Below are 25,758 nucleotides of genomic sequence, written 5' to 3'. Positions count from 1 at the left end.
CGCACCTCAACCACAAGACTGGCGGTTTGATCCCAGGCTAGGGTAGGACCAGAGGTAAATCTGAAGGGCCAAATAAAAAACTTTTACAGAAAATAATTTATCTTTTCTGCTTTTTTTTCTTTTGATATACTGGATACTCTCACCTCTTCAGGCCTTTAAAACCTGTTAAAATAATGAAAATACTTTACCTTTACCTCTACGGGCCCTTTACTTACAGGATATACTGCAAAGAATACTGCATTGTACCTGTATTCCGGTCTATTCCTTTTTTTACTATTTCTATTTTATTTCATTTTATCAAATATTTAAAATCTCATTTTATTCGATCCTATTTGCCAATGCAAAGATATTGGAATGTTCCATGTTTAAAATGTGCTATAGGCTATATCTTAAATAAAGCTGCCTTGCCCTGCCTTTAGGCCCCTTTCAAAAAGTAAAACTTTCACCTCTTCATGCCTCCAAAGAACCTTATATTATGTGAAACACTATTCTTCCACCGTTTAAGGACTCTAAATGTCCTTATTGAGACAAATCCAAGAATGAATTCAGCCCTCTAAGACTAACCTGCGATGATACATCAGAATCAGCTTTATTGGCCAAGTATACAAGGAATTTAACTCTGGTTTTATGCTGCTCTCAATGCGCAGAAATAGACACGGATCTAAAACAATAACAATAAACCGGAACAAGGTAGCCTAAACATAAAATAAAATTTTACTTCTGGTTGCTTTATATACATTTAGATCTGACTTAATTTTAAGAGCCACAAGCCAAAAAAAGTTCAGAACCACAGGGCCTTTTTTTCTTAATTAGAGCACGCCCATTTGCACCACATGGTCTGTGCTCAACAACAACATTGGCTGCAGAGAAATGACTGGAAGGGTCTAAAGAAGTTGTTTAGTCAAATAAATACAGCTCTCCGAACCACTCTGCACTTCACCCGGTGAGCCTAAACTAGAATCAGCGTGGTCACTTTGTGTGTGTGTGTAAGCAGGAGACTCAGGTAAAGGCTCTAAAAACCTGGCTGGCTTCTTTAACTGTGGTATCTAAACGGCTAGCTCGTTAGCTCACAGTGTGTTTATTGGTTAAAATGAACGGCCATCAGAACGGTTTCCATAACAACTCGCTCATTGATGAAGACTGCTTCCTCTTCACTTCTGAATCTGTCGGAGAGGGTCACCCCGGTAAGTTTGTAATCTGTAACTGCCAGTCTGCGAGGTATTTAGCATACTAATTAGCCTGATAGCACTATGTTAGCCTCTCAAGTTTGCATGATACTGTTGGCTCAGCGTGTTGTTGTGTGTCAACTGTCCACTAAGTTAACGCTAAGAATAGCTAGTTAGCTAGCTAGCTAACGTTAACGTACCTGCTCATCCGTAACGTTACGTTGCCTCTTCCTACATCCATGCTCTGTAGTCTGTAACGTTAGCTAGCTACCTCTGTCAACACAATTAGAAAGTGGTTTCTCCACCTGGTGTAAAAGTGATCTAGCTACATGCGATTCAGATAAGAAACATTCCGAAAAGAACAACAAACTAGTTCACCGTTTTTAAAGTTAAGTTGGACCGTTGCAGTTGAATGCTAACAACACAGCGGTAACTGTTAAAGGTAGCTAAGTCCGCTAACGTTAGTCCCGTTGCGGTCATGGATGTATTTATAATGTTAGCTACGTATTATTATCCGTGGAACTGTTGGTGCCTGTCAATCACATGAAGCTCCCATTGTTTTCTTACATTAGTTTACAACATGAGGTGGAGTGTTTTGTCTACCTAAGATAATAGTACAGAGCAGCCATAAACAACGCATCTTGTATTTTGTAATTACTCTTAAGTCAGACGGGATATGACTAGCTACCATAGGCGTTTCATCATTTCATAATCACCTAACTAACTAGACGTGTGGCATGCCTAGACTGTATACAAATAGGTGGCATACCATGTGCTCTAGCAGCAGCAGCAGCAGCAGTAGTAGGAGCGCGGGTTTGTTATTGAGTGGTCAGGGAGGGAAATGTTACTTTGGCAGACACACCTAAAATGAGTTAGTTGAAAAGTGCAATAGATGTTTTAAAGAGTGTTTTTATAATTGAGTAATAAATCGTTTAATGTACAATGAAAATAAATCAGTTTGTTGTGCGTCAGATGTTTTAAAGTGTGTTTTATATTTGAGTAATAAACCTTTTGATGTACAATGGAAAAAACTGTTTCTTGATTTCCTTAGTACAGAGGATTATTATTATTATTATTATTATTATTATTATTATATAATTATGATGTGCATCAAAGTATCCCTTTACACTTACACTGCATTTATTTAATTATGTATGACAACACTGTAAGTCTTTTACAATTAGTACATATTTACCGATAAGCACGTGTTGAGTTCTGAAAAAATACTCATGTGTTACTCCACAGATAAGATTTGTGACCAAATCAGTGATGCCGTGTTGGATGCACACCTCAGACAAGACCCTGATGCCAAAGTGGCATGTGGTAAGTCTTTAGACAGCAATGCAGGCTGACCATAGAGTATTGATTGTTGAGAAATGATTTATGATGTATCTCTTATGGTTCCTGTGAGGTACACCCCGTTTCCACCTGTCTTTAACATCCGTCCTAAGTGATCGGATCACAAGTGGATCCTCTAAGTGAAAACACTCTCAGGACGCATTGAGATCCGATCACAAAACGCTTTTGTTGGTGGTTTGAGCCACGTTTCCACATTCTTCTAGCAGTGGGAACAGGAATGTGAGAAAGACCGCCTACTCAACTGTGAGCGGAATTACACAATCATTCAAAGTATTTCTCATGTAACAGAAACCACTGAGTGAATCATGTGTTTAGGAAGTCATTATCCTATACTGTTCATGACGTGTTTTTGTTTCTGTGCTGCCTGCTCTTGTCTGTTGCCCTGAAAAGGCCGCCGGTAGGCCTATCCAAAAATGTTATTTTTAGTTTAATGAAACCTCCTCGAATTCACCAATATGTAGGACATTACAACAAAACTTCCTGCTGTTATGTCGTCTCCTTCTGTTATTTTAGTCTTGCATTGCCAGAGCTACACAGCGCTGTCTGGAGTAAGATGGTAAAATGAGTGGTCAAAGCAGCGGCTGTCAAACGGTGTCATTTCCTGTAAGTTCTTCACAATAAAGGCCCCCCGTTTTTTTGGTATTTAAATGCTTTTATTATGAAGCAGCAAAATCAGGAAATGTTGGGTCTTCATCAGCAGTAACATAACACAACTCCAATAAGCGAACATGAAACGTTACACAGTGGACAGACTGTGGGCAGTGCTTTTTAATTTTTCACTTGATTTATGTGAGAGTAACAACGCATTTGGAGACACATTCTACTGCCAGATTAAACACACGTACCTAGAGCTGTCTTACTTGTGATCGGATCACTCTGGACGGATATTAAAGCTAGGTCGGAATGGGGCCCATTTCAACCAAATTGTGCCCAGAGCTAAGGAGTCCCTGGAAATAAACTCGGGGCCTAAATCTTTGCACATTTTTATAGTTTTCTCTGGTTTAATGGAGAGACATTTTCAAATTACTATGTGGTGCATACCTTAATACACGGCAGAGATACAGGTTATTTAAAACTGAAAAAGCTTTTTCAGGTTTCAGAAAGCTTGAACTTGTAATTTCTTCTAGGGACTGCTTAAATGGCAATATTGCTACATTTGCGGTTTGTTTTATGGGCGTTACCTTAACCTCAGGCTATTGCTTAGCAGTCAAACTTGTTTGACACATTCCTTTTAATGGAACACGTGATGTCTTGAACACAGTCACTGCAGGTGAGTTGTTTTATACTATGTTGCCAAAATTATTGGCCCATAACGTCTGCTTTTAGGTTAATTATGTGCCTTATGTTTCACTGCTTGAATGCTGATGAGGTAGAAATATTGCAGCACACATTTTGGTGATTTGATTCTGCTGGAAAGGAAAGGCCGTCTACCACAGATTAATTTGTTGTATCATCCAAAAGGGGGATGGGACTAACAGTTTACATCTGCATCAAGGCCTAAAGTTTTATATGGTTGCTTTAGATGTTGGTGATAGAGCTGCAACAATTATTCAATTAATTGGTCAAAAGAAAATAAATCCCTGTTCTACTTAGTCTCACTCTCGTCCCTCACACTGCATCTCATTGTGTCCTCAGAGACTGTTGCTAAGACGGGGATGATCCTTCTGGCGGGGGAGATCACCTCCAGGGCCAACGTTGACTATCAGAAGATTGTCAGGGACACAATCAAATACATAGGCTATGACGACTCCTCCAAAGGTACAGTGATGAAAGTAGTTGAGTGTGAGATTCAGGCAGTTAAAGCCTCTTCCTTAAATACAAACTTCAGCATTGCTCGGTGAAGTCAAGTTTGTGTCTGTGATTATTAAGATTTACATGCAGGATTGCATAAAATCATCCAAAGAGTTTCAGCAGTTCTATAGAAGTAATAGTAGTAAGGATAGAAGTATTGTCCTGAATATCTAGTGAGAATTAGGGCATTTTCACACCTATACTTTGTTTGCTTTGGTCCGAATCAGTTTATGAGTTTGTAAACATGGAGCGATTACCCCTTGGTTTCGTTTCACTCCTGAAAAATCCAAAATGCAAGCAAAACACTGCAAGCTGCTACAGTTTGCATGTTCTGCCACATCGCAGATTGCAAAGCACACCTGACTACAGGAGACATTAGCTCAGACTTATCAGCGTATACTGTATATAGTTCGGGGTCTGATCACATTCTCACCACAAACAAACCGCTCCAAAGTTCGATTGAAATAGTACCGAGACCACCTCATCAAGCCGTTCTTGGTACGCTTGTTTGGTGCGCACCCGAGTGCGATTGTTGCATTTTCAGCTGCCCAAACAAACCGCACCAGCGGGGCAAACGAACTCTAGTGCGATTTAACCAAACTAAACGAGGCAGGTGTGAAAGCGCCCTTATTCATATAGAGGACTCAAATGATCCCACGTTGCATTATATAAAGTAGTGCTCAATAGTAAATAACCATGAGCTAACTATCATTATGCACTGAAGACTGAAAAAAGGTAAATTTAGAAGCCCTTTGAGTGTGAGTGACCAGTTGTATCTGAAATTGCTTTGTGATTTCCCTATAGCGAGTAGTGAGTAAGAGTGACATTAAAGTAGCTGATAACCTAAAAGCAGTTAGGCTACCTGTTCAGGAGGCGCCAATTGTTATGTCCTGTTCCAAGGTGGTGTCCTGGGGTCCGTTTCAGGAAGGAGGTTTAACAAACTCTGAGTCTAACCCTGAACTCTGAGTTGATTTACCCTGAGATGGGAAACTCTGAGTTTTCGGTTCCAGAACAGCTGATTTGAGTTGGTTCAATCAACTCGGAGTAGGTTCCCTCAGGGTTACGCGTGTGCACAACCATATAAAAAGGCAGTATGAATGGAGCCATGATTCTACGATTCACCATGGTAACAACCACAAACAAACGGATTGGCGGAAATACTCATGTGCACAAACAACGAGTTTGAACCTACTGTCAATGGTCAACATGCATTTCGTTAAAAAAGCAAGACAGCGGCTGCTGCTGCAAAAGAGAAAGAATTCGTGTGGCAGAAAAATGCTGCTCGAGTCAATGCGTACGCATTAACAGTGTATTCATTTCATATTTAATCACAGTTAACTTATAATATTACTGGTGAAAACTGGAATTGTATTACACCTAATTTCATTTAGGTGCAATCCTGCAGGCGAAAGCTATACTAATCCCATTCTGAGGCTGCAGCACCATCATAATTAACAGAACTATAATGTATAATCATTTATTTCTTTTTAATGGCTCTCACTGGTTTGTGTCCAGGGAACACTACAAAAACGTTTAAAAAACGTTTCAGAGCGAGTCACACTTTTCTGACAGCTCTACAGTGGCTTTACTATTACAGTGTGATCCGCTACACTGTTATAAAGAAAACTGCCGTTTGCAAAAAACGTAATGCGACACAAAGAATCTGCTGGGATGTTAAAGCCTGTCCACGATGGTGGATGTTAGTGATATGAGGACGGATAATGTATCTACATATCTAATGGACTGTGATTTAAAAAATACCTCTCAAATCGGTTATGTGGAAATCAAAATGCATCTATAGTCGGGACTCAATCATCTCCCGACATAAACTCTCTGTGAATTAATACAGCTTTTTCATCAACGGGATCGTTAACAAAAGGACATGAGATGTTTGAGAAAAAAACGTTTTATAATCTGCCTAACATAAACCAATATGTTTTTTTTATTCATGCAGATAACAAACTGCAGTAAAATGCACCTGATACAGAATGAATGAATGAGGAAATGAGTTTGAGAATGAGAGACACTCGAGTTTTTTTTTCTCAGTTTGTCTCAGTCTCCTCCCTCTGAGAGAAACTCGAGGTTTCTTGAAGAAAACCTGCTCCCGACCAGGTTAGGTTCACAGGCTCAGTTACCATAGTAACTGACTCTGAGGTTAAGTTACCTCTCTTTCTGAAACGGGTTGGAGTTACCCCTCTCTCTCAGGTTTGATTAGCCTCTCTTTCTGAAACAGAAAACCCAGAGTTTTCCTCATCTCAGGGTTAACAAACTCAGAGTTTTCACTAAACCTGCTTTCTGAAACAGGGCCCCTGGTTCCACCTTGGTTTAATGAAGAAACTCCTTTTTTAACTTTAGTCAAGTGAATAGTTTAATTTGACATTACTCTATTGTGAATGAGACAAATGTACACAGATCTGCTCCATATATGTTCACATGTGATGAGACTGATTTAGTTGACATGTAAACTGCAAGGAGTATTGACATATGAATAGTGTTAATTTCGTCAGACGAGACGAGACTAAATATGTTCGTCAACGACCTTTTTTTCCATGACTAAGACGAGACGATGACGAGACTGCGCCAATGTCCAAAAACGCTGACTAAGACTAAATTAACGTGCATTATTGTTGACGAAAAAAGACGAGACTAAAATGTTTTGCATAAAATAAAAACTAATATAAAATCTCTCTTAATTTTCGTCTACAATCGTCTCTACTTTTTCATCATGAGATAGAATATTCAGCTGTTACTGAGACCCGGTGCTACGGCACCGAAAGGTGCCCTAACGACCGTTATCTACCGGACCGAATAGCCTGCGCTTCTCTCTGATGCTCCTAAACGGACGTTAGAGTCAACCGAAACATCGCTGCACGGGGCGCTAGTTAACAGTACACTTGGCAGCAGGTAACGTTAGCCCACCGTTAGCTAGCAGTTGGATTTAACACAGTTAAAATGTTGACAGCTAAACGGTGTAAAGGTTTGTCTCCATTTCCAACACGAGACGTACGACAGTCTGCAGCTGCAGCTGCCTGAAAAACAACACGTTGCGTTCACTTGAAATACGCCTCGCCAGTTTCGTGCTGCATTTATTTTATTGTAAAATATCCTTTCCCCATGCAGTGGTTGTTTTTGTCGTTTACTGGTGAAATAAGGAAGAGGCTCAATATTTATATAACTTTATAGCATTTATTTATTTTTATAACTATTTGACTGAAATGGTTATCAGAAATAATTTATTTTAAAAAAAAGACTAAAATGTTTTGACTAAAACTTGACTAAAATGACGAGACTTTTAGTCGACTAAAACTTGACTAACAAAAATTTTTGGCACAAGACTAAGACTAAATTAAAAATAGGTGACAAAATTAACACTACATATGAAACTGTTGACTCTGTTGTCTTGTTCTACAGGCTTTGATTATAAGACTTGCAATGTGCTGGTGGCTTTGGAGCAGCAGTCCCCCGACATTGCTCAGGGTGTTCACATGGATCGAAAAGAGCAGGATGTGGGAGCCGGTGACCAGGTTGGACGGTTCATGTATATCTGTTTGAGTTTGACCCACAGCTGTAACTGTAGCTAGAAATGTGTTATTTTGACCTTATTTACTGTATGCTGTGATTTGTGACTGCACCGCTCACAGGGTCTGATGTTTGGATATGCCACTGATGAGACTGAGGAGTGTATGCCCCTCACTATTGTCCTGGCTCACAAGCTCAATGCCAAGATGGCTGAATTACGCCGAAACGGAACGCTGCCGTGGCTCCGACCCGATTCCAAAACTCAGGTAGGACAAGGAAATGGTGCCTCCGCTTCCAAACAGTCCATTACGTAGAGAATAAAACACTGAAAACGCTGTATTGTAGGTTGTCTTTGTTACCTCTTGGAATAATTGATTTGAATGTGCTTTCTTTCTAAATATAATTTTTTTTTTTTTTTTTTTAACTGCATTCAGAGACATATTGTTACTACTGTAGATGAGCTGCAACGATTATTTTCATTATCTGTTGATATTTTTCATAAGTTATAAGATGTCAGAAAATGGTAAATGACAATTTAAGAAGATCTCAGAGCCTAGTGTGACGTCTTTAAGTGGCTTGTTTTGTCTGACTTTCCATATAAAACAAATCCTTACATTTCACAAGCACAAACAAGTGAATGTTGTTCTTCTTAAGAAGCAATACATCAGTTTTTCCTGTCCTGCATTATCATTACTGGCACTCGTTGTGTTCTTCTGATGGATATAAAGATGCTAAATGAATTCTAGATTAATCGAATTAAACATTAGCAAGGCAATGATGTCTTCACATCAAATATGATACAGCTTTCAGGCATGAGGGCATTTTGGAATCTCTTTTAGAAAATAATACACATCATTTTGATTACATATTTATATTACTCAAGTTTACTCAAGGCTCTTACCCCCTGAAGGTTAAACAAATGTAAAAGAACAGACCCTAATCTCTTCAATCCTGTTCCCTTTACAATATTTATTCATTGTTTTATTTTAATTTTTTTCCCCTCAGGTGACTGTTCAGTACAGACCGGACCGAGGTGCCATGCTGCCATTGCGTATCCACACCATTGTGGTCTCTGTGCAGCACGATGAGGCTATAAGTTTGGACGAGATGCGCAGATGTCTAAAGGAGCACGTGGTGAAAGCGGTGGTTCCCGGTGGCTACCTTGATGATGAAACCGTATACCACCTGCAGCCCAGTGGACGCTTTGTCATTGGAGGACCACAGGCGAGACAAGAACGCCTTTAAAACTCTGTACCTCTTTAGTTCTCCTGCACAGTTGCACCAAGAGAATTACAATTAACAGATCCATTTAAAAAAAACACATATTGTCCAAGTCTTGAGATCTTGTAACTACATTATTGTACATTCCCACAAGAGGAGAAAAAAAAAAAAAAAATAATAATAATAATAATAATAATAATGAAGCTGTTTTTAAATGCTTTGGCCCGAATGAACAAAATCATGCAAAATGTATTTGTCTCAAATAGACCTCCCAAAGTTCTGTGTTTCTTCCCACAGGGTGATGCCGGTCTGACTGGGCGTAAGATCATTGTCGATACTTATGGTGGTTGGGGTGCCCATGGAGGCGGAGCCTTTTCTGGGAAGGACTACACAAAGGTAGATCGCTCTGCTGCCTATGCTGCCCGCTGGGTGGCCAAATCTCTGGTGAAAGCTGGGCTCTGCAGGCGTGTGTTGGTCCAGGTGAGTGTACAGTATATCACAGTGTTAAAGTGATAACTTGCCCCAAATCTATATTACAATATCAAAGACTCAACCACCTGTAGGCTTGAAGGTGGCTGTTAAAAGTTGGTAGTTTCCTGCTTGCAGAGAGCAGCAATTGTGGTCAGCTTGAATTATTTGCTCACACATCCTGTTGACTGTCAGATTCCACTACAAGAGCGGTTTGTGAAGTTGTTCCTGCGCTGAAAACTTTGCTTAAACTTACTTTAGGTATCCTATGCTATTGGAATTGCCCATCCACTCTCCATCTCAATCTTCCACTACGGGACCTCCCAGAAGAGTGAGAAAGAGCTGCTGGAAATTGTGATGAAGAACTTTGACCTCCGTCCAGGAGTTATTGTGAGGTATCCTGTGGTGTCTAATTTCAGATTTTAGCTACTAAACGTGCAGTTAAGAGCCCCACTATACACATTTTACACATCATTTCTATAAATTATTATTGTGTTTCTGTCTCAGTGATCTTGACCTGAAGAGGCCCATCTACCAGCGCACAGCAGCTTATGGTCACTTTGGTCGTGACGGCTTTCCATGGGAGGTGCCCAAGATGCTGAAATACTGAATCCCTACTCTAATCTCAAATCAAGCGGGTCTTAGGTGTACTACAGATTAACCTGTCCATCTACTTTCCTCCTTTCTCCTCCACCTCCCTCCTCTTCCTCCTCACACACAAACACAGCCACAGCCTCTACTTCATGAAAATATGTCCTTTCTCCACCTGTTAGTATTGTACACTTCTTTATGAGATAAAAGGATTTCAGTTGCAGATATTAAATTGAACTAGCTGTTGGATAAATAGTTCGTACAGATTTGAGCAGTGCTGCCAGCTTTTATTTTTGTTCTGGCAGCTCGCCTCATTTTTTTATTTTTTTATTTGGTGTTTAATGGGCCATCTATTTTCCTGACACTGCTAGTTAAGAGTGGATTAACTTAACATATTTAAACCATATTTATAGCAGATTTCCAAAACAACAACATGGGTATTCACCAGTATTGATGGTGATTTGTAAACCATGTGTGGTATTCCAAAGCTTTTCAATTCAGAATCTCACTGCAGTTTAGTTGTAGAAGGGATCAGTAGTTGCATCCTCTGTTGCTTTTTCTTTAATGGCAACATTTCACCTAACCTTGTTGGGTTTATGGCAGTTTAACATTGCAAAAACATCAGCTCTGTTCCCCTCACACCCTCACCCTCTCTCTTTTTGAAATTTTGATGGCACAAATAGGGTTAAACACTCGTCGATTCAATCTGCTCATTTTTTTTTTTCTCACATCTTTTCAGTTTGTGCTGTCCCTTTTAAGGCCATTTTATTTCTGACGTTTTACAGAGAAGTCAGAAGCTGCTAATTACCTTGTGGTTATGTTGGGCTGCACCATGAAATCACTCCATTTTTTTTGTAATTTATTTTGTTGGTTTAAATGTCATGTGAATGTTTCAAATGATGTTAAATGTGTCAATGTTCTACTGACCTAGGTAAAGGCATGGGACAGTACTCCCTCACCCTTCCTGAGAATGACTCTGGGTGTAGCTACAGAGAAACCCAGCTCAGTCGCCTCTGGGCAGGGGCTGCCTTCATCTCAAGACAACATTGTACTTGAAATAATTTATAGAATGGTGTTTAACTATTGCGGGACCTAACAAGGAAGAACACTTTCTTTTTCTTTTTTTTCCACACAGTATAGTCCTGACACCTTTTAGTCTCACCTGTACAGAATGTGAAAGGTGGATTGGCATGGAAGAACATGAAGAGTAGAGCCACAGACAGACCAAGACAAAGAGATGAGAGGCAGCACACAGTCAGCTTAGTGAATATAAGACTTGGTATTACTGCTCTCTTCTTCTCAGAAGAGTTAGTTTTTGTACACGCAAAGAAATGGGATCACAATATGTTGCTGTTATGTTTGGATCTTCCACCAGAATTGCACAGCACATTGTAGAGATAACAAAAGTGGAAAAAGCCTTTTTTATTATTAATTTATTTGTTTTTAAAACACCATGCTCATTGGGTCATGGGTGGTACAAGTCATATTTTTCCTGATCGGTACACTTTAAACGATCCGGGGTTTGTCAAGTGTGCCCCTCTCCTTTTGTTCTTTTAAAAACTTTTAAAGAATGCAGATAAAGTGAAAAAACGATGTGTGCCAGATTTAACCCCAAGATTTTGTGAATTCACAATCTGTGCTTTCCCAGTTGCCCCCTTGACTTTACTCCTAGATGTGTATTCTCACAATGTAGTTGCAGAGTTGAGGCTAAGCCAGCTGTAAGCCTGCATGAGGTTGGTATTCACCTTTTTAAAGTAATCACAGTTGGTAGTTTGTTTGATCTGTGTGCAAATTGAGTAGGTCTAAAAATCATCATGCAGCTAGGTGGCACTGTGTCCTTGAATATTAAACTGAAATACATTTTCTTCTACTACTCTGATAACACTGATAGTTTGGGTTCTCTGGCATCACCTTGTGGGTCTTTGAGTTTACTCAGAAACCTCAGCTAGGAGCCATAGGGTGGTGCTGAGCATTTTAGATTATGGCAGAGTGATCAATTACTTAACCTCCCTCCCAAAGATTTCTTTAAAAATTATGTTTGCATCCTTCGCTCATCCACAGACGAGACAAATGCTTGGTTGGTGTAGTACAGAGAAACCAGCCTGTTTACATTGTCTCCTTTGGGGGTGTTGAGGAGAGTTTTTCTCTGTTAAATAATGTGTTAAGGATTACAAGTTATTCTGTCAGTGTGGTTGCTGAATGTGTAAAAGTGCCTTTTCTCATTTTTTGCAATGCCCCTATCCCCTGCCCCCAAATATTGAACACCCCCAACCCTAGTTTCTACCCTTAAGGTTGCAAAATCTCCTTCAATGATTAATACGAAGGAGTCTGATCAGTCGTTCAGTTTCTCTTTCAAACCCTTTAAAAATAAACTGCGCTATTCCTTGTGCTCATTGGCTGTGCTTTTAGCTATTTATTTTGTATCATAAAGCAGATTCCATGACATACATGCATCTGACCCATAATAACTTAAAATGATCATTTCAACAGGTTATTTTGTAAATGAAAATGGTAAAACATGAAGGCAGAAGTAGGTATTAGTATAAAGAAGTTGTGAAGATGATCACTTCCTCTGGCAGAATATAAATGAATTGACACAAAACATGAGGTTAGTTTCTGTTCTGGCTTTCATACTACTTCTACAGCGTTTTAATTACCAGCAATATAATTACATACACCTTTACACTCAGTAATGGAGTTTTTGTTCTATAAAAACCCATTAACTTTTCTTTTGAAACCGCCAATACTAAAGATCAGGTTCAGAAACCATTCCCACTAAAGTTGGACTTTTACTATCACCAGGTTTGGGATTTTAACCTGTGAAAAGAACTGCCTACAAAATAGTGTGCTGTAATGGCATATGCATGCCAGTGTTTGACAAATGAATACATAGTAGATACATCTGAAATAAAAAAATAAATAAAAAGAAACACCTTTTAATGGCAGAAGAGAAGACCAAGCCAGTGATGTTTAACACATTTATTCAGATAATTCTTCTGAGATCATCTGACTGTGGTAAAGATTACAAGAAGAAGCTTAAAAGCGGATGAAGCTATGAAACTACAGTGTGTGTGTGTGTGTGTATATATATAAAAATTATTTGTGAACCCTTTTATACAAATCATCCAACTTTCTGATCCTACAGTTGAGCTTTCATATCTGCTCAACATTCCTTTCACTCCTGAAGTTCAAATAATCCTTTTGTCCACGATATTTTGTCAAGCTAATAACTGGTTTTCTTCACTCAGTGCATACAGTACATGCAATGCCCAATCCAAAAATGCAGTAAGATTTCAAATCAGTATTTGGAAGAAATGCTATTGGACAGAATGCCACAGCTGTCAAGCAGTAAGAGAAATAATTGCAGTGACTTTAAAAGATCTGGGTCGTCCATGGGGACACCGAGGCTGACTCGGTGACTTTTATGTCCCACCCTGAAAAGACAAATTTGTAGATATTTGATATGGCATTGTGTGTTATATTTTTAATAACATGGAATTAAGTACTCACAAAATTGCCATAAAATTCCACCTACATTACCTTAAAGTGTGTCGAGAGGCTTCCAGGCATATCTCTGACAGTAGAACACAGTCTGCATAGAGTAGACAAAGTGCAAATGTTATCACTACTGAGCATTCAGAAGCTTAACAAGTTTACAGCTTGATAGTATTTGACTTACGCCACATCTCAGGGCAGTCTTCATGTCTCTGCACCTGTATGTTGTCAAAATGCATGGGTCTGAGAGTGGAAGAAAAAAAGGCTATTTGAATGATAATTGATTTCTTGATAGACAGAAAATCAATTCCTTTTGATAATTGACTAATCATCCTTTATCAAGTAAACATTTGCTGGTACTAGCGTTTAAATAAAATGTGTGCCAAGCATGTTCTGTTTTATATAATTGTAAATTGAGAAGAGATTTCTCATAGTGGCCCTTTTTAAATGGTTAAAACAGGTGTAAATAATAACATTAACTCAAGCATTCAATGTAGGTATACCAGTTTGGGGTACTTATAGTATTTCCTGCTTGCACGGTTTATACTAAGGTTAACATAATGGAACAGAGCCATCATTAATGTTATTAGTTACAACTGTGCTCTTTGGATGGATAAAACGAGTAATTTAAAGATGGGGCTTTGCACACATCACTGAAGGAGAGGGAGACTGACCTACAAGAGGAGCCTCTTGCCCTTTACACAGATGGATGAGAGAGCAGATGGCCTGAGGGGTGGCGTAGCTCAGGATTGCCTCCAGCACCGTCTTGCTGAACTTGCCAATGACAACTTCACACTGATCTTGGTAGGTGGAGGGCAAAATATGACAAATCTCCTCCAGCAGCTTGATCAAAGCATCCTGCAAAAGTAATAGAGAGGAAGGTGCATCATGTTGCCCAAAAGTTGTCAGTGCTGTGTGATTTAGGTGCCTACATGGGTGTGTGGGTGTGCAGGACAAAGAGATATTGTGTTTCTTCATATGCATGTGTGTAACTCACCTCAGTCCTTTCTTTAGGCAGCAAGTCCTCCAAAGTCTTGATGAGAAAAATGCAGAAGGTACATTGTGTTGTGGGCTGCACCTGATTGACACAAACAAAAGAGTGAGTAAAGCACAAAGAGCCTTTCCATACGTGATATTATTCTTTTCAAATGTGTCCCTTTCACTTGGACTTTAGCCTACTGACATTTTCACTGGTCACAGCAACCTGAAGGGTCTCCTTGACAAAATAGCGGAGCATCTTCTCCTGCTTTTCCCAGGAGCCACAGAGCCCGATGAGTTTGCAGACCTCTGCTGGTTTCTACAGAGATAGAGATGTGTTGTAAGGCATGGATACCCGACCCGAGCCCGACGGTACCCGACGGGCCGGGCCGGGTTCAAACAGATATTTAGAAATTATGGTTGGGTTCGGGTTGAGCTCGGTCACATCAGCGCAGGCATTTGTTGTAAAATGGTGCTGCGGCTCCTTTAAGAGAGCTCAGTGCGTATGTGCGTATGTATGTGTGTGTGTGTGTGTGTGTGTGTGTGTGTGTGTTTGGTAAGTGGGCAGAAGAGAGATGGAGAAAGAGGAAGCAGACGTGTTGTATGCAACCTGAGCAGAGTTGGTGGAATAAGTTTAAGTTTTGTACACAGTGTCTGCAGTGTCCGAAATAAACCAACAGAAAGCCAAGTTCATTAATTTGCTCACCAGAAACTGGATTTTAACCCCGACGTTATTCATTTTATAACGTCGGCCCTGGAGGTAACGAGTCTCTCCTGGTTTTCTGATCATGGTCCGAAACTAAGCAAGCAGGAAAGGTTAAAGGTCCCATGACATGCTGCTTTTTGGACGCTTTTATATAGACCTTAGTGGTTCCCTAATCCTGTATCTGAAGTCTCTTTCCCGAAATTCAGCCTTGGTGCAGAATTACAGCCACTAGAGCCAGTCCCACAATGAGCTTTCCTTATGATGTGCCATTTCTGTGTCTGTAGCTTTAAATGCTTGGGGGAGAGGGGGGGCTTGACCAACTGCCACTTTGCTTGTTTGTAAGCCATGATGTCTCTCTCTTTCTCATGGGTGGGCTAAATTCTCTGGGCGGGCAAAGCAGAGAAAGGTGAGGTAATCTTGCTCCTTATGACCTCAAGAAGGAGATTCCAGATCGGCCCATCTGAGCTTTCATTTTCTCAAAGGCAGAGCAGGATACCCAGGGCTCGGGTTTACACCTATCACCATTTCTAGTCACTGGGGGACCATAGGCAGGCTGGGGGAACTCATATTAATGTTAAAAAACCTCAAAGTGAAATTTTCATGCCATGGGACCTTTAACACATTGAACATTTTAACAGCTTATTAACGTGTGCGCTTGTTGCCCCGTTTGCGCTGATGCACTCATCTGTTGACATTTCCGAATGCCTTCCTACATTGCTTAATAAAAGCGGGCTTTCCACACAAAAACGTAGCCTACATGTGTCATTAGTATGAGAAAAAAATCAGATTTTAACTGTGTCGGGCTCGGACACAAATTTCTTAATGCCTGTCGGGCTCGCAGGCCTTGTTCAGTCACGGCTTTGTCGGACGCGCCCGGGCTTGGACAGAAAAATTTGGCCCGATCTGGACTCTAATGTGGTGAGAATAGAACAGTCAATAGCGTCAGAAACGCACCGGCAGCAAAGACAACAGAACACACTATATATATATATATATATATATATATATATATATATATATATATATACTATTTTACTGCTGATCTCATTCTGGGAAACTCAATCCAGACGATGAATCCAGCATGCTACTTACTACAACACCAGCAATGAAGTTGATGGCCACTGGAAGCATCTTCTCCACCTCTTCTTTGCAGATTTTGGCAGTACTAGCTGGTCCAGGCAGGTGGTCACAGATATTTTCAATGCCATCCATGATCTTTTTCTGAAATAAAAGGTTAGGTGCATGGTGTTTAAACTTGGTCCTCAGGACAATCGTGAGCCTATTATGGGTATTAATCTAAACATGATCATTGATTTTATGCAACAGTATTCCCTCTAACTAAAATCAAAGGCCAGAAGATTGAGTTAACAGTTGTGCTAAGTACTATTGATAACAGCAAACCATTTTGTAAGTAATTAAAATATTTCCTGCCAAGATTAAATGTATTGTGGCATTTTTTTGGAGCTGTACATGTGCAGGACATATGATCAAAACATGTAAAAAGACAATAGGATAGTGGGCAAATTTCTACAGGGCAAACAATGCCAATTGCATATCATCTTTGAACAGGTGCAGTGCAAAGCCAGTTGGATTACAGCTGGTCAAAATCACCCTTTAAAAGAAGAGTTTCAGCTTTTACCTTGAGGCTAAAACATAAGCTGCCTAAGCAACAGGAATGAAAACCTATGTATTGAAACTTAATTTGTATTAAGTTTATTTTATTAGACTTCATTTTTCTATCTAATTTCTTAAATCTATGTATATATTTTTTTTATGACAGTGAAGCCATCGTCAGTCCCCGCCTATCCCTTGTCAGCCAATCCCGTACCTCTTAACAGGCTCATCAACGGTTAGTTAGCTTGCTAGCTCAGAAGAAATGAAAAGAGAAAACTCTCTTTTTGGTTTTCACTGAGTTGTATCAGAGACTGTTTTGGTTGTATCTTTCAACGACAAAGCTGCATGCCGAGGTAACGTTAACTGAATTTAAAAGCGATTCTCTGCCGTTAACACCAGCTTTCAATTCAATGCCAAATAAAAGTCCAAGCCAGACAAGCTGGATAGTGGGCTAGGTAACGATAGCATCTGTAGTGACTGACGGAACAACAAATTGGTCCAGTATTAACCAAGACTGAAGCAGCGAAACAAGCTGCAATGTAATCTTAATAGGCAAATGCACACCTTCAATATACGCATTAAAAGTGCTTCTTTTGCCACTGATTCGATTATTATTGTGAGTAAGTGTCTGACAACATTGTGGAAAGATCCTTTTTGTTTAAGTGCTGTAGGTAGGATTGTGAAGATCCAGGACTTCTCCAACTTCTCAGTCCCCCTTTCCGCTAAAGCCCAAAATGGTCTCCTAAGCCCCTCCCCCCACAAGGGGAAAATGAATGTGTGTGCATGAGCAGTGATTGACTCCCGGACCTGATTGGTGCATCTGAACAGGGAGCGGTGGAGTTTTGCATATCGCACTACAGGCTGGAGGTGGTGCCAGAGGAGCCGGATTTTTTTTTTAATGACCTGCTTCATGTAGTTCTACTGGAACATAGGGTCGGTTTCAGCAAATATGACAGAAAGTTAGTTTTATAAGTCTTACCTACTGCACCTTTAACATGAAGTTTGGCAATGGTGATTTGGGTCTGTTCCTGGTTAAACAAAAACGATCTTACTCTTTAACAAAAATGTCTATCTCTGTAGGGACCTTTTCCCTAATGTTGTCAGAACCTTACAATAACAATCTGAGCCTGTCAGTGGCAAAAAACAAAACTTAGTGGACGGCAATTGACGGTGTGCATTTGTCCCATAGGATTTATTGCAGCCCGGTTCACAGCTGTCGGTTCTTTCTTATTTATGCCTTTAACGCTATTTATGTGACACCAGGTGATAAGACCTATTATTTATACTAAGTAACAGGTCGTATGTTGTACACTTTTTGCTGTTGCATCTTTACACTTTGCCTAGATAACATTGGTAAATAAAATATTACATGGTATAATCACAGATCTGAGGCAATTTTTTATTTTTTATTCACAGTCCAAACCCACAGTTTTCACCAAAAAGGTGAGTGGTAAATGTCTTTCTATAATGATGTGTGACTCAAAATATTTAATAAAAACCATATAAATGAATCCAATTTAAGTTTTCTCTCTTGTGACTCAGATGAAACTCCCGACAGAGGATCTTTGAGTTCACACGAGAAACAAACTGCCTGTGAAATGTAATTTAAACTTTCGTTAGACAATGTAAATAGGAAGTGGCAAAGCACTAAACAAAGAAAAGGGGATTCATTTATTGTGTGTGCTTAAATACCACCGTATGCACGGCTGATTACAAATTATTTACATCTCTGAATATGAAGAACGTGCTTCAACTGATAAGAGAACAGCTGGAATTTAAAGTGATTCATTTATTTACTGAAAACTATTCAACCAAAGATCTTAGTAAGCCATAGAGATAGCACATTGTGTTTTTTAATATTGACTTATGAATATGCACATACACACTATCAATAATAATGATATCAGTGAGCAAATATTAATCCTCTGGAATCCGTGCTGTTTATTCAACTATTGTACTCACCTGGAGGTCTGCATTGGAAAACAGGTCAGCAAGGAGTTCAAATATCTGGGTGCAGTCCTGGCAGACATCCCCAGTCTGAGTATAAAGTCAAAGTCACATAATAAAAGTAAATCAACACTTTAAATGATTTGATCTCTTACACAATCCAGGTGCCTCATTCCAAGTTGTTATATTTAATGTACATTGTGTTTTATGATGAAGAAACTTGTGTGTGACTGCATCAGTTCTGCTCGATTCAAGAGTGAAACATGTACCAGAAGGAAGAGACTTCCTGATTTTGAAGAAATTAAAATCTCAGTTCTCTCTTTGAGAAGACAACTATTTTATACATGTGTCGCATTGCTTTTCATTTCCTTGAGTACAGTTTCAATAATTGCAGGGTTTCTCTTAAAGAATGGAACAATGATGTTGGAGTACCATATCGTCGTGTATAGCACCATTATTCCGCCTCCAAAATAGCAGTGGTGAAAAGTAAATTTACTAAATTTACTAAAGGTATTCACTTTTTTAAGGCACTTGTACTCTTCTGGAGTGTTTCCATTGTATGCTACTTTTATACTTCTACTACTCTACAATTCTGAAAAGTATTGTACTTTTTACTCCACTACATTTATTTGACAGATATAAATAAGAGTTACTTACAGATTAAGATTTTACATTAAAAAAAACGTATGATCAGTTTACAATACATTGTTTTAAACCAGTTGTTCCCAACATTTTTGCTTTTGAACCCATATAATAAAACTGTCTAGTTGGGGCCTCTTGAGATCAGGAGTTGAAACTAGCTCAACCTCCACCAGCTACAACAGTAAAATGCTAATTATGTATTGGTGCATCATTATTAATAGTCTATTATGTCCTATATAATAATATATTATATATTATCACAGGAGCAAACCATGTAGTTTTACTTTGATACTTAAACTACATTTTGCAGATAATAATTCTGTACTTTTACCCAAGTAGGATTTTAAATTAAGGACTTGTAATGGAGTACCTTCACTCTGCTGTATTGCTACTTTTACTTTAGTAGAGGATCTAAATACTTCCTCTACCACTCAAAATAGGGTGATAAATGCATTATAACATACCATTTTTGTACACAATATACAAAATACTTTCATAAACTATATCTAGGAATTCATGGGAGATCCTTCATTTCTTTATAATTACATTCTTAAAATGATATTTGTTGTTTGATAAGTCATGTTTCAGGAAGTTCTAGTAGGATGTATAACATACAACCTGCACATCAAAATGTTTGTGTTATTTGTGTTTTGAATTTAAAATATTATTTTGTCATAAGAAATCAAAATCATAAACTTACTGCTCTCAGGGCATCTGGAACATTTTGCAAGCCATCGACATTAAGAGTTGAAGTCAGAGCTGCAGGGGGTAATATTCATCATTAATAATCCTCATCGGAATATCTCTAATCACTTGACTTTTTTAAATATTCACTTCATAATTAATCATCTTAGTACAATTAATTATAGTCTCACCACAGCCTTCAAGACAAACGAAGAGAAGCAAAGTAATCTTGAGCGAGGCCATCGTCTGTTATTTTCAGGCTTTTAGTTGAACGTCTGTCTTCCCTCCTGAGGTCTGTACAGGGAACTGAGAGCACAGCTTATGTCTGACAGGGCCCACCTGCCACTTATAGCTCCCACCAACCAGATGTTAGTGTGATAAGACTATTTTTTTAAGCATAGAGGAACTGTTTATTTTCTCAGTCCCTCAATAAGCTAATATTAGTCAAGTTTCATATTCAGTTCCTTGATGTTGTTCAAATGTGTTTACAGATGTACTGTAATTATATTTCAAATATGCAGTGACTGCATTGTTTCAAGTTTGGTTTCCAGCTTTCCAGAAATTGCAATGAAATAAACAAATAACTAAAGAAAACAAGTAAGGCAGTCGGTAGTTAAATCTTATCATCACCTGTCATTCTGAATGGGCTCCTGTACTTTCAGAGCTGTTTACCTCTGGTTATAGGTTGCTCTTTTAAAGTGTATTTGTACATTTAAAGCCCCTACAATTTCAGCGATTTCAACCCTTTTTCTTCAAAAGCAGTGTTATTTTATTAAGTTAATCTTAAGAGTAACCACTGACCACCCTACCGCATTGTCAGACATGGCCATATTACTCTGGCGACTCCTATTGGTAGCTTCAAATAACACATTGTGGCAGAGAGTAACGCATGTAACTACCTTCCTGTCCCATCGATCTGACCTGGGGACACTTAGATGGATGGGCTGAAAGCAACACAGAGAGTGCACTAGTTTTTACTGCATTAGCCTCATTTGACTATAAAACCTTTGCTATTAGAATAATTTGAAAGATGCTATAAACACAGATACAAATTCAAGGGGCTTTAACATTTTATTAGGGATGGCAATACCCATCGGTCTGCCTGTCCACTACTTTGATCTAGACTAAAATATCTTAAAAACTATTCAATGGATTGCTATAAAAAAAACATTTGCAGACATGTATGGTTCCCAGAGGAGGATTCCTACATACTTTGGTGATCATCTGAATGTTCCTCTGTGTTTTATGTGAAATGTCTCCATAACAAGGTTAAGCTGAGTACATTTAGCCAACAGTTAATGTTAACATTAGCTATAGTTAACATAGTTTATATGGCTAATGTCATTTAACTTTGATAATATCATTTCATATTTAAAATAACCCTAACCTACTGTAATAATTTTAAAGGGTTTGTGATTAATCAGCTAAGCCAGCTAGAAAAATAGATAGATCCACAGTTCATATCTAGCTATTGTTTATTCAACAGTTATTCTCCTTCTTTCCCTAAACCAGCCCAGACCCCTATACCATAGGATAAATCTAAGTGTTCCTGGGTTTAATAACCGGTTAGACACACAGAGCAGGGAGGATCCGGACCTTCTCAATCAGGAACGGAATCGGATGGGGTGCCACAATTAAAACCCTGGTGATGCTCTTCTGGCTGAGAAGCGGGGCATCATACAGGATGGTCCCCTGAGTGTTTGTAATGCATTGTTCCAATATCCACCGTGTCGTCCACAGAGTCACTCAGGAGTAGGTGGCCATTCGCCACATGGTCATCCACCTCCCGAAGACCCCGGGAGACCTGGAGGCAGTATTCCTTGGGTTTACAGGGCTGGCAAGACACACAGCCTTCATGAGAGCAGCTGGAGAAATCGTCAGCTGTCATGTCCGGTTCAAGCCATCCAGCAGCCCTAGAGCTAAAGGAACAGGTAAATGTTCCCTTTATTTATCCTGCAGGCTGTTTGTGACCATCAGGGCCTCTTCATTAACACCTACTGTATGTGTGCTGGCCTGGGTCAGTCCATGACTAAACAGTGCTCTGCCATATAGGAGGTCTACTCTCATCCAGGGCACTTTATCCTCACAGATGGAGGGTACCTGTACCTCCAACTGCCACTCCCCTTCATCTCTGCTTACAAGAGGCCAGAACAAGGTGTGGGAGCCCAGAGCGCCAGCTACCATCTTTCCAGGGCACGCTCCATTATAGAGCGTGCTTTTGGGAGGTTGACAACCATATCCTGGGCCATCATCCTGCAAGCGCTGGAGGTGCACCACATCTTTGTACCTCATGCAAGTAATCACTCAACAGGATTTTGTAGAGTATTGAAGAAGAGTGAATTAAGCAGGGTGCTTTTCTTTTCAAGAGGTATTATTCCTTTTTCTTTTTTTTTTACTATATTATAATTTCAGGTCTTAGCAGCATGTGTCGTCCTGCATAACATCTGCCTTAGGACTGGTGACATCGTTGCCCCGAAGCCTCTGTTAGTACACTTTTATCATCTCACTTACTATAGATTGATTGACTGACTGATACAGGCTTTTATTATTGCTTTGCAATTTTCTTTTGCTTATAGGGTATTATTTCATAATAATAGTTTTTACTGTCATTGTAAAGATAATTTTCTTATTGATTAGATCATTATTGCGTTGCTAGTAGTTGTTAGAAGCCCTAGCTGCAAACCATAATGTCATCCTTGTCAGGTTAATCTTGTTCTACTTGACTGATTCTCTGTTTTTTGTGTCCTCAAAAGCTTTGTGTTTTGTCTCATCTGTGCCTGCTGCTTGGTGAATGTGTTCTGACTCAATCCTGTGTATTCACTACAATCATTACAGGGATTACAAGTTAAAGTTTACAGGTCCATATACTTCCTGCTTCCTGCTTCTTTTGAAAACTGGATGACTTAAAATGTTCCAACATTTTAAGGCAAGGCAAGGCAGCTTTATTTGTATAGCACTTTTCAGCAAGAAGTCAATTCAAAGTGTTTTACACAGTGTACACTTCACTTTAAACATTCACTCAAGTGTTAGGACAATCAGAGTTGGTGTTATGGTGAAAAAGGCTGTGTTGCCTTGGCCCTGTTGTGGAGGAAAACAGCAGCACAGCGCCACATTATCATTTCTAGTACTATTTAAAACAATAACTTACTATATGTACCACTTGCAGCCCCACTTAAGATAATAGTTGTTTTACCACACCTCAGTTTTGGTCAGAGAAACTCAAGTAAGACATAATAATAACGCTGCTTTAAAAAACACCTCCATCAGCTTTCCAGATATTGTAATGTATAAACAAATAACTAAAGAAAACATGTAAAGCAGTCAGAAAAATCTCATCATTGGATGTTTGTGGAACAAACCTGTAAATTCTGAATGGGCTTCTACTTTAAAAGCTGTTTACCTCTGGTTATTGGTTACTCATTTAAAGTGTATTTATACATTTAAAGCCACTACAATTTCAGCAAATTCAACCCTTTTTCTTCAAAAGCAGTGCTATTTTATTAAGTTAATCTTAAGAGTAACCACTGACCACCCTACCACATTGTCAGAAATGGCCATATTACTCTGGCGACTCCTATTGGTAGCTTCACATAACACATTGTGGACGGGAGAGTAATGCATGTAACTACCTTCCTGTCCCATCGATCTGACCTGGGGACACTTAGATAGATGGGCTGAAAGCAACACAGAGAGTGTACTAGTTTTTACTGCATTAGCCTCATTTGTCTATAAAACCATTGCTATTAGAATAATTTGAAAGATGCTATAAACACAGATACAAATTCAAGGGGCTTTAACATTTTATTAGGGATGGCAATACCCATCGGTCTGCCTGTCCACTACTTTGATCTAGACTAAAATATCTTAAAAACTATTCAATGGATTGCTGTAAAAAATCATTTGCAGACATTTATGCTTCCCAGAGGAGGATTCCTACATACTTTGGTGATCATCTGAATGTTCCTCTGTGTTTTATGTGAAATGTCTTCACAACAATTGGATGAATTCCCATGAAATTTGCTTTAGACATTCATGTCCCCCTCAGGATGAATTATAACTTGTGATCCCTTAACCTTTCATCTGACGCAATCATCAGGTCAACATTTTAATTTATCAAATAGTTTGGTTCATGACCAAATTTATTTTTAACAAAGGAAATGGTGATGCTTCACTGCCGGCGCATAATGTATCAGGCTGAGAGAGGACCATGGTCAGGTAGAAAAAATAAAAATGGTTAAGCTGCGTACGTTTAATCAACAGTTAATGTTAACATTAGCTATAGTTAACATAGTTTATATGGCTAATGTCATTTAACTTTGATAATATAATTTCATATTTAAAATAACCCTAACCTTACTGTAATCATTTTAAAGGGTTTGTGATTAATCAGCTATGCCAGCTAAATAGATAGAAAAATAGATAGAGCCACAGTTCATATCTAGCTATTGTTTATTTCTTTCCCTAAACCAGCCCAGACCCCTATACCACAGGATAAATCTAAGTGTTCCTGGGTTTAATAACCGATAAGACACACAGAGCAGGGAGGATCCGGACCTTCTCAATCAGGAACGGAATCGGATGGGGTGCCACAATTAAAAACCTGGTGATGCTCTTCTGGCTGGGAAGCGGGGCATCATACAGGATGGTCCCCTGAGTGTTTGTAATGCATTGTTCCAATATCCACCGTGTCGTCCACAGAGTCACTCAGGAGTAGGTGGCCATTCGCCACATGGTCATCCACCTCCCGAAGACCCCGGGAGACCTGGAGGCAGTATCCCTTGGGTTTACAGGGCTGGCAAGACACACAGCCTTCATGAGAGCAACTGGAGCAATCGTCGGCTGTTCCATTATGCTCCATTATAGAGCGTGCTTTTGGGAGGTTGACAACCATATCCTGGGACATCTTCCTGCAAGCGCTGGAGGTGCACCACATCTTTGTACCTCATGCAAGTAATCACTCAACAGGATTTTGTAGAGTATTGAAGAATGAATTAAGCAGGGTGATTTTTTTTTCAAGAGGTATTATTTCTTTTTCTTTTGTTTTTTACTATATTATAATTTCAGGTCTTAGCAGCATGTGTCGTCCTGCACAACATCTGCCTTAGGGCTGGTGACATCGTTGCCCCGAAGCCTCTGTTAGTACACTTTTATCATCTCACTTACTATAGATTGATTGACTGACCGATACAGTCTTTTATTATTGCTTTGCAATTTTCTTTTGCTTATAGGGTATTATTTCATAATAATAGTTTTTACCGTCATTGTAAAGATAATTTTATTATTTATTAGATCATTATTGCGTTGCTAGTAGTTGTTAGAAGCCCTAGCTGCAAACCATAATGTCATCCTTGTCAGGTTAATCTTGTTCTACTTGACTGATTCTCAGTTTTTTGTGTCCTCAAAAGCTTTGTGTTTTGTCTCATCTGTGCCTGCTGCTTGGTGAATGTGTTCTGACTCAGTCATTACAGGGATTACAAGTTAAAGTTATACAATACAGGTCCATAAACTTCCTGCTTCCTGCTTCTTTTGAAAACTGAATGACTTTTTTCAGTAACAAGTCAATTCAAAGTGTTTTAC

General features: G+C 39.2%; 2 protein-coding genes across 2 annotated transcripts; one reads left to right on the top strand and one right to left on the bottom strand.

The window, feature by feature from the left end:
• The first annotated feature begins 846 nt into the window (after nt 1–846).
• On the top strand, nt 847–12,511 carry mat2aa (methionine adenosyltransferase II, alpha a). Its single transcript, XM_039780168.1, has 9 exons — nt 847–1,184; nt 2,412–2,489; nt 4,161–4,283; nt 7,728–7,840; nt 7,958–8,101; nt 8,841–9,059; nt 9,354–9,536; nt 9,786–9,919; nt 10,032–12,511. The coding sequence occupies exons 1-9, from the start codon at nt 1,091–1,093 to the stop codon at nt 10,132–10,134; spliced, it is 1,191 nt and encodes a 396-aa protein (XP_039636102.1). The 5' UTR covers nt 847–1,090; the 3' UTR covers nt 10,135–12,511.
• A 568-nt stretch (nt 12,512–13,079) lies between these two features.
• Nucleotides 13,080–20,493, bottom strand: LOC120545636 (prosaposin). The gene is made up of 10 exons (XM_039780169.1): nt 20,373–20,493; nt 20,198–20,256; nt 18,871–18,945; nt 16,387–16,515; nt 14,794–14,907; nt 14,608–14,688; nt 14,285–14,468; nt 13,795–13,853; nt 13,656–13,707; nt 13,080–13,549 (listed from the first exon to the last, which is right to left on the bottom strand). The coding sequence occupies exons 1-9, from the start codon at nt 20,422–20,424 to the stop codon at nt 13,657–13,659; spliced, it is 804 nt and encodes a 267-aa protein (XP_039636103.1). The 5' UTR covers nt 20,425–20,493; the 3' UTR covers nt 13,080–13,549; nt 13,656.
• Nucleotides 20,494–25,758: the final 5,265 nt, after the last annotated feature.

Source organism: Perca fluviatilis, chromosome 17, assembly GCF_010015445.1.
Source record: "Perca fluviatilis chromosome 17, GENO_Pfluv_1.0, whole genome shotgun sequence".
NCBI classification, from domain to species: domain Eukaryota; kingdom Metazoa; phylum Chordata; class Actinopteri; order Perciformes; family Percidae; genus Perca; species Perca fluviatilis.
Note: the sequence above shows the minus strand (reverse complement) of the source record. Positions and strands in the feature narration are given on the sequence as shown.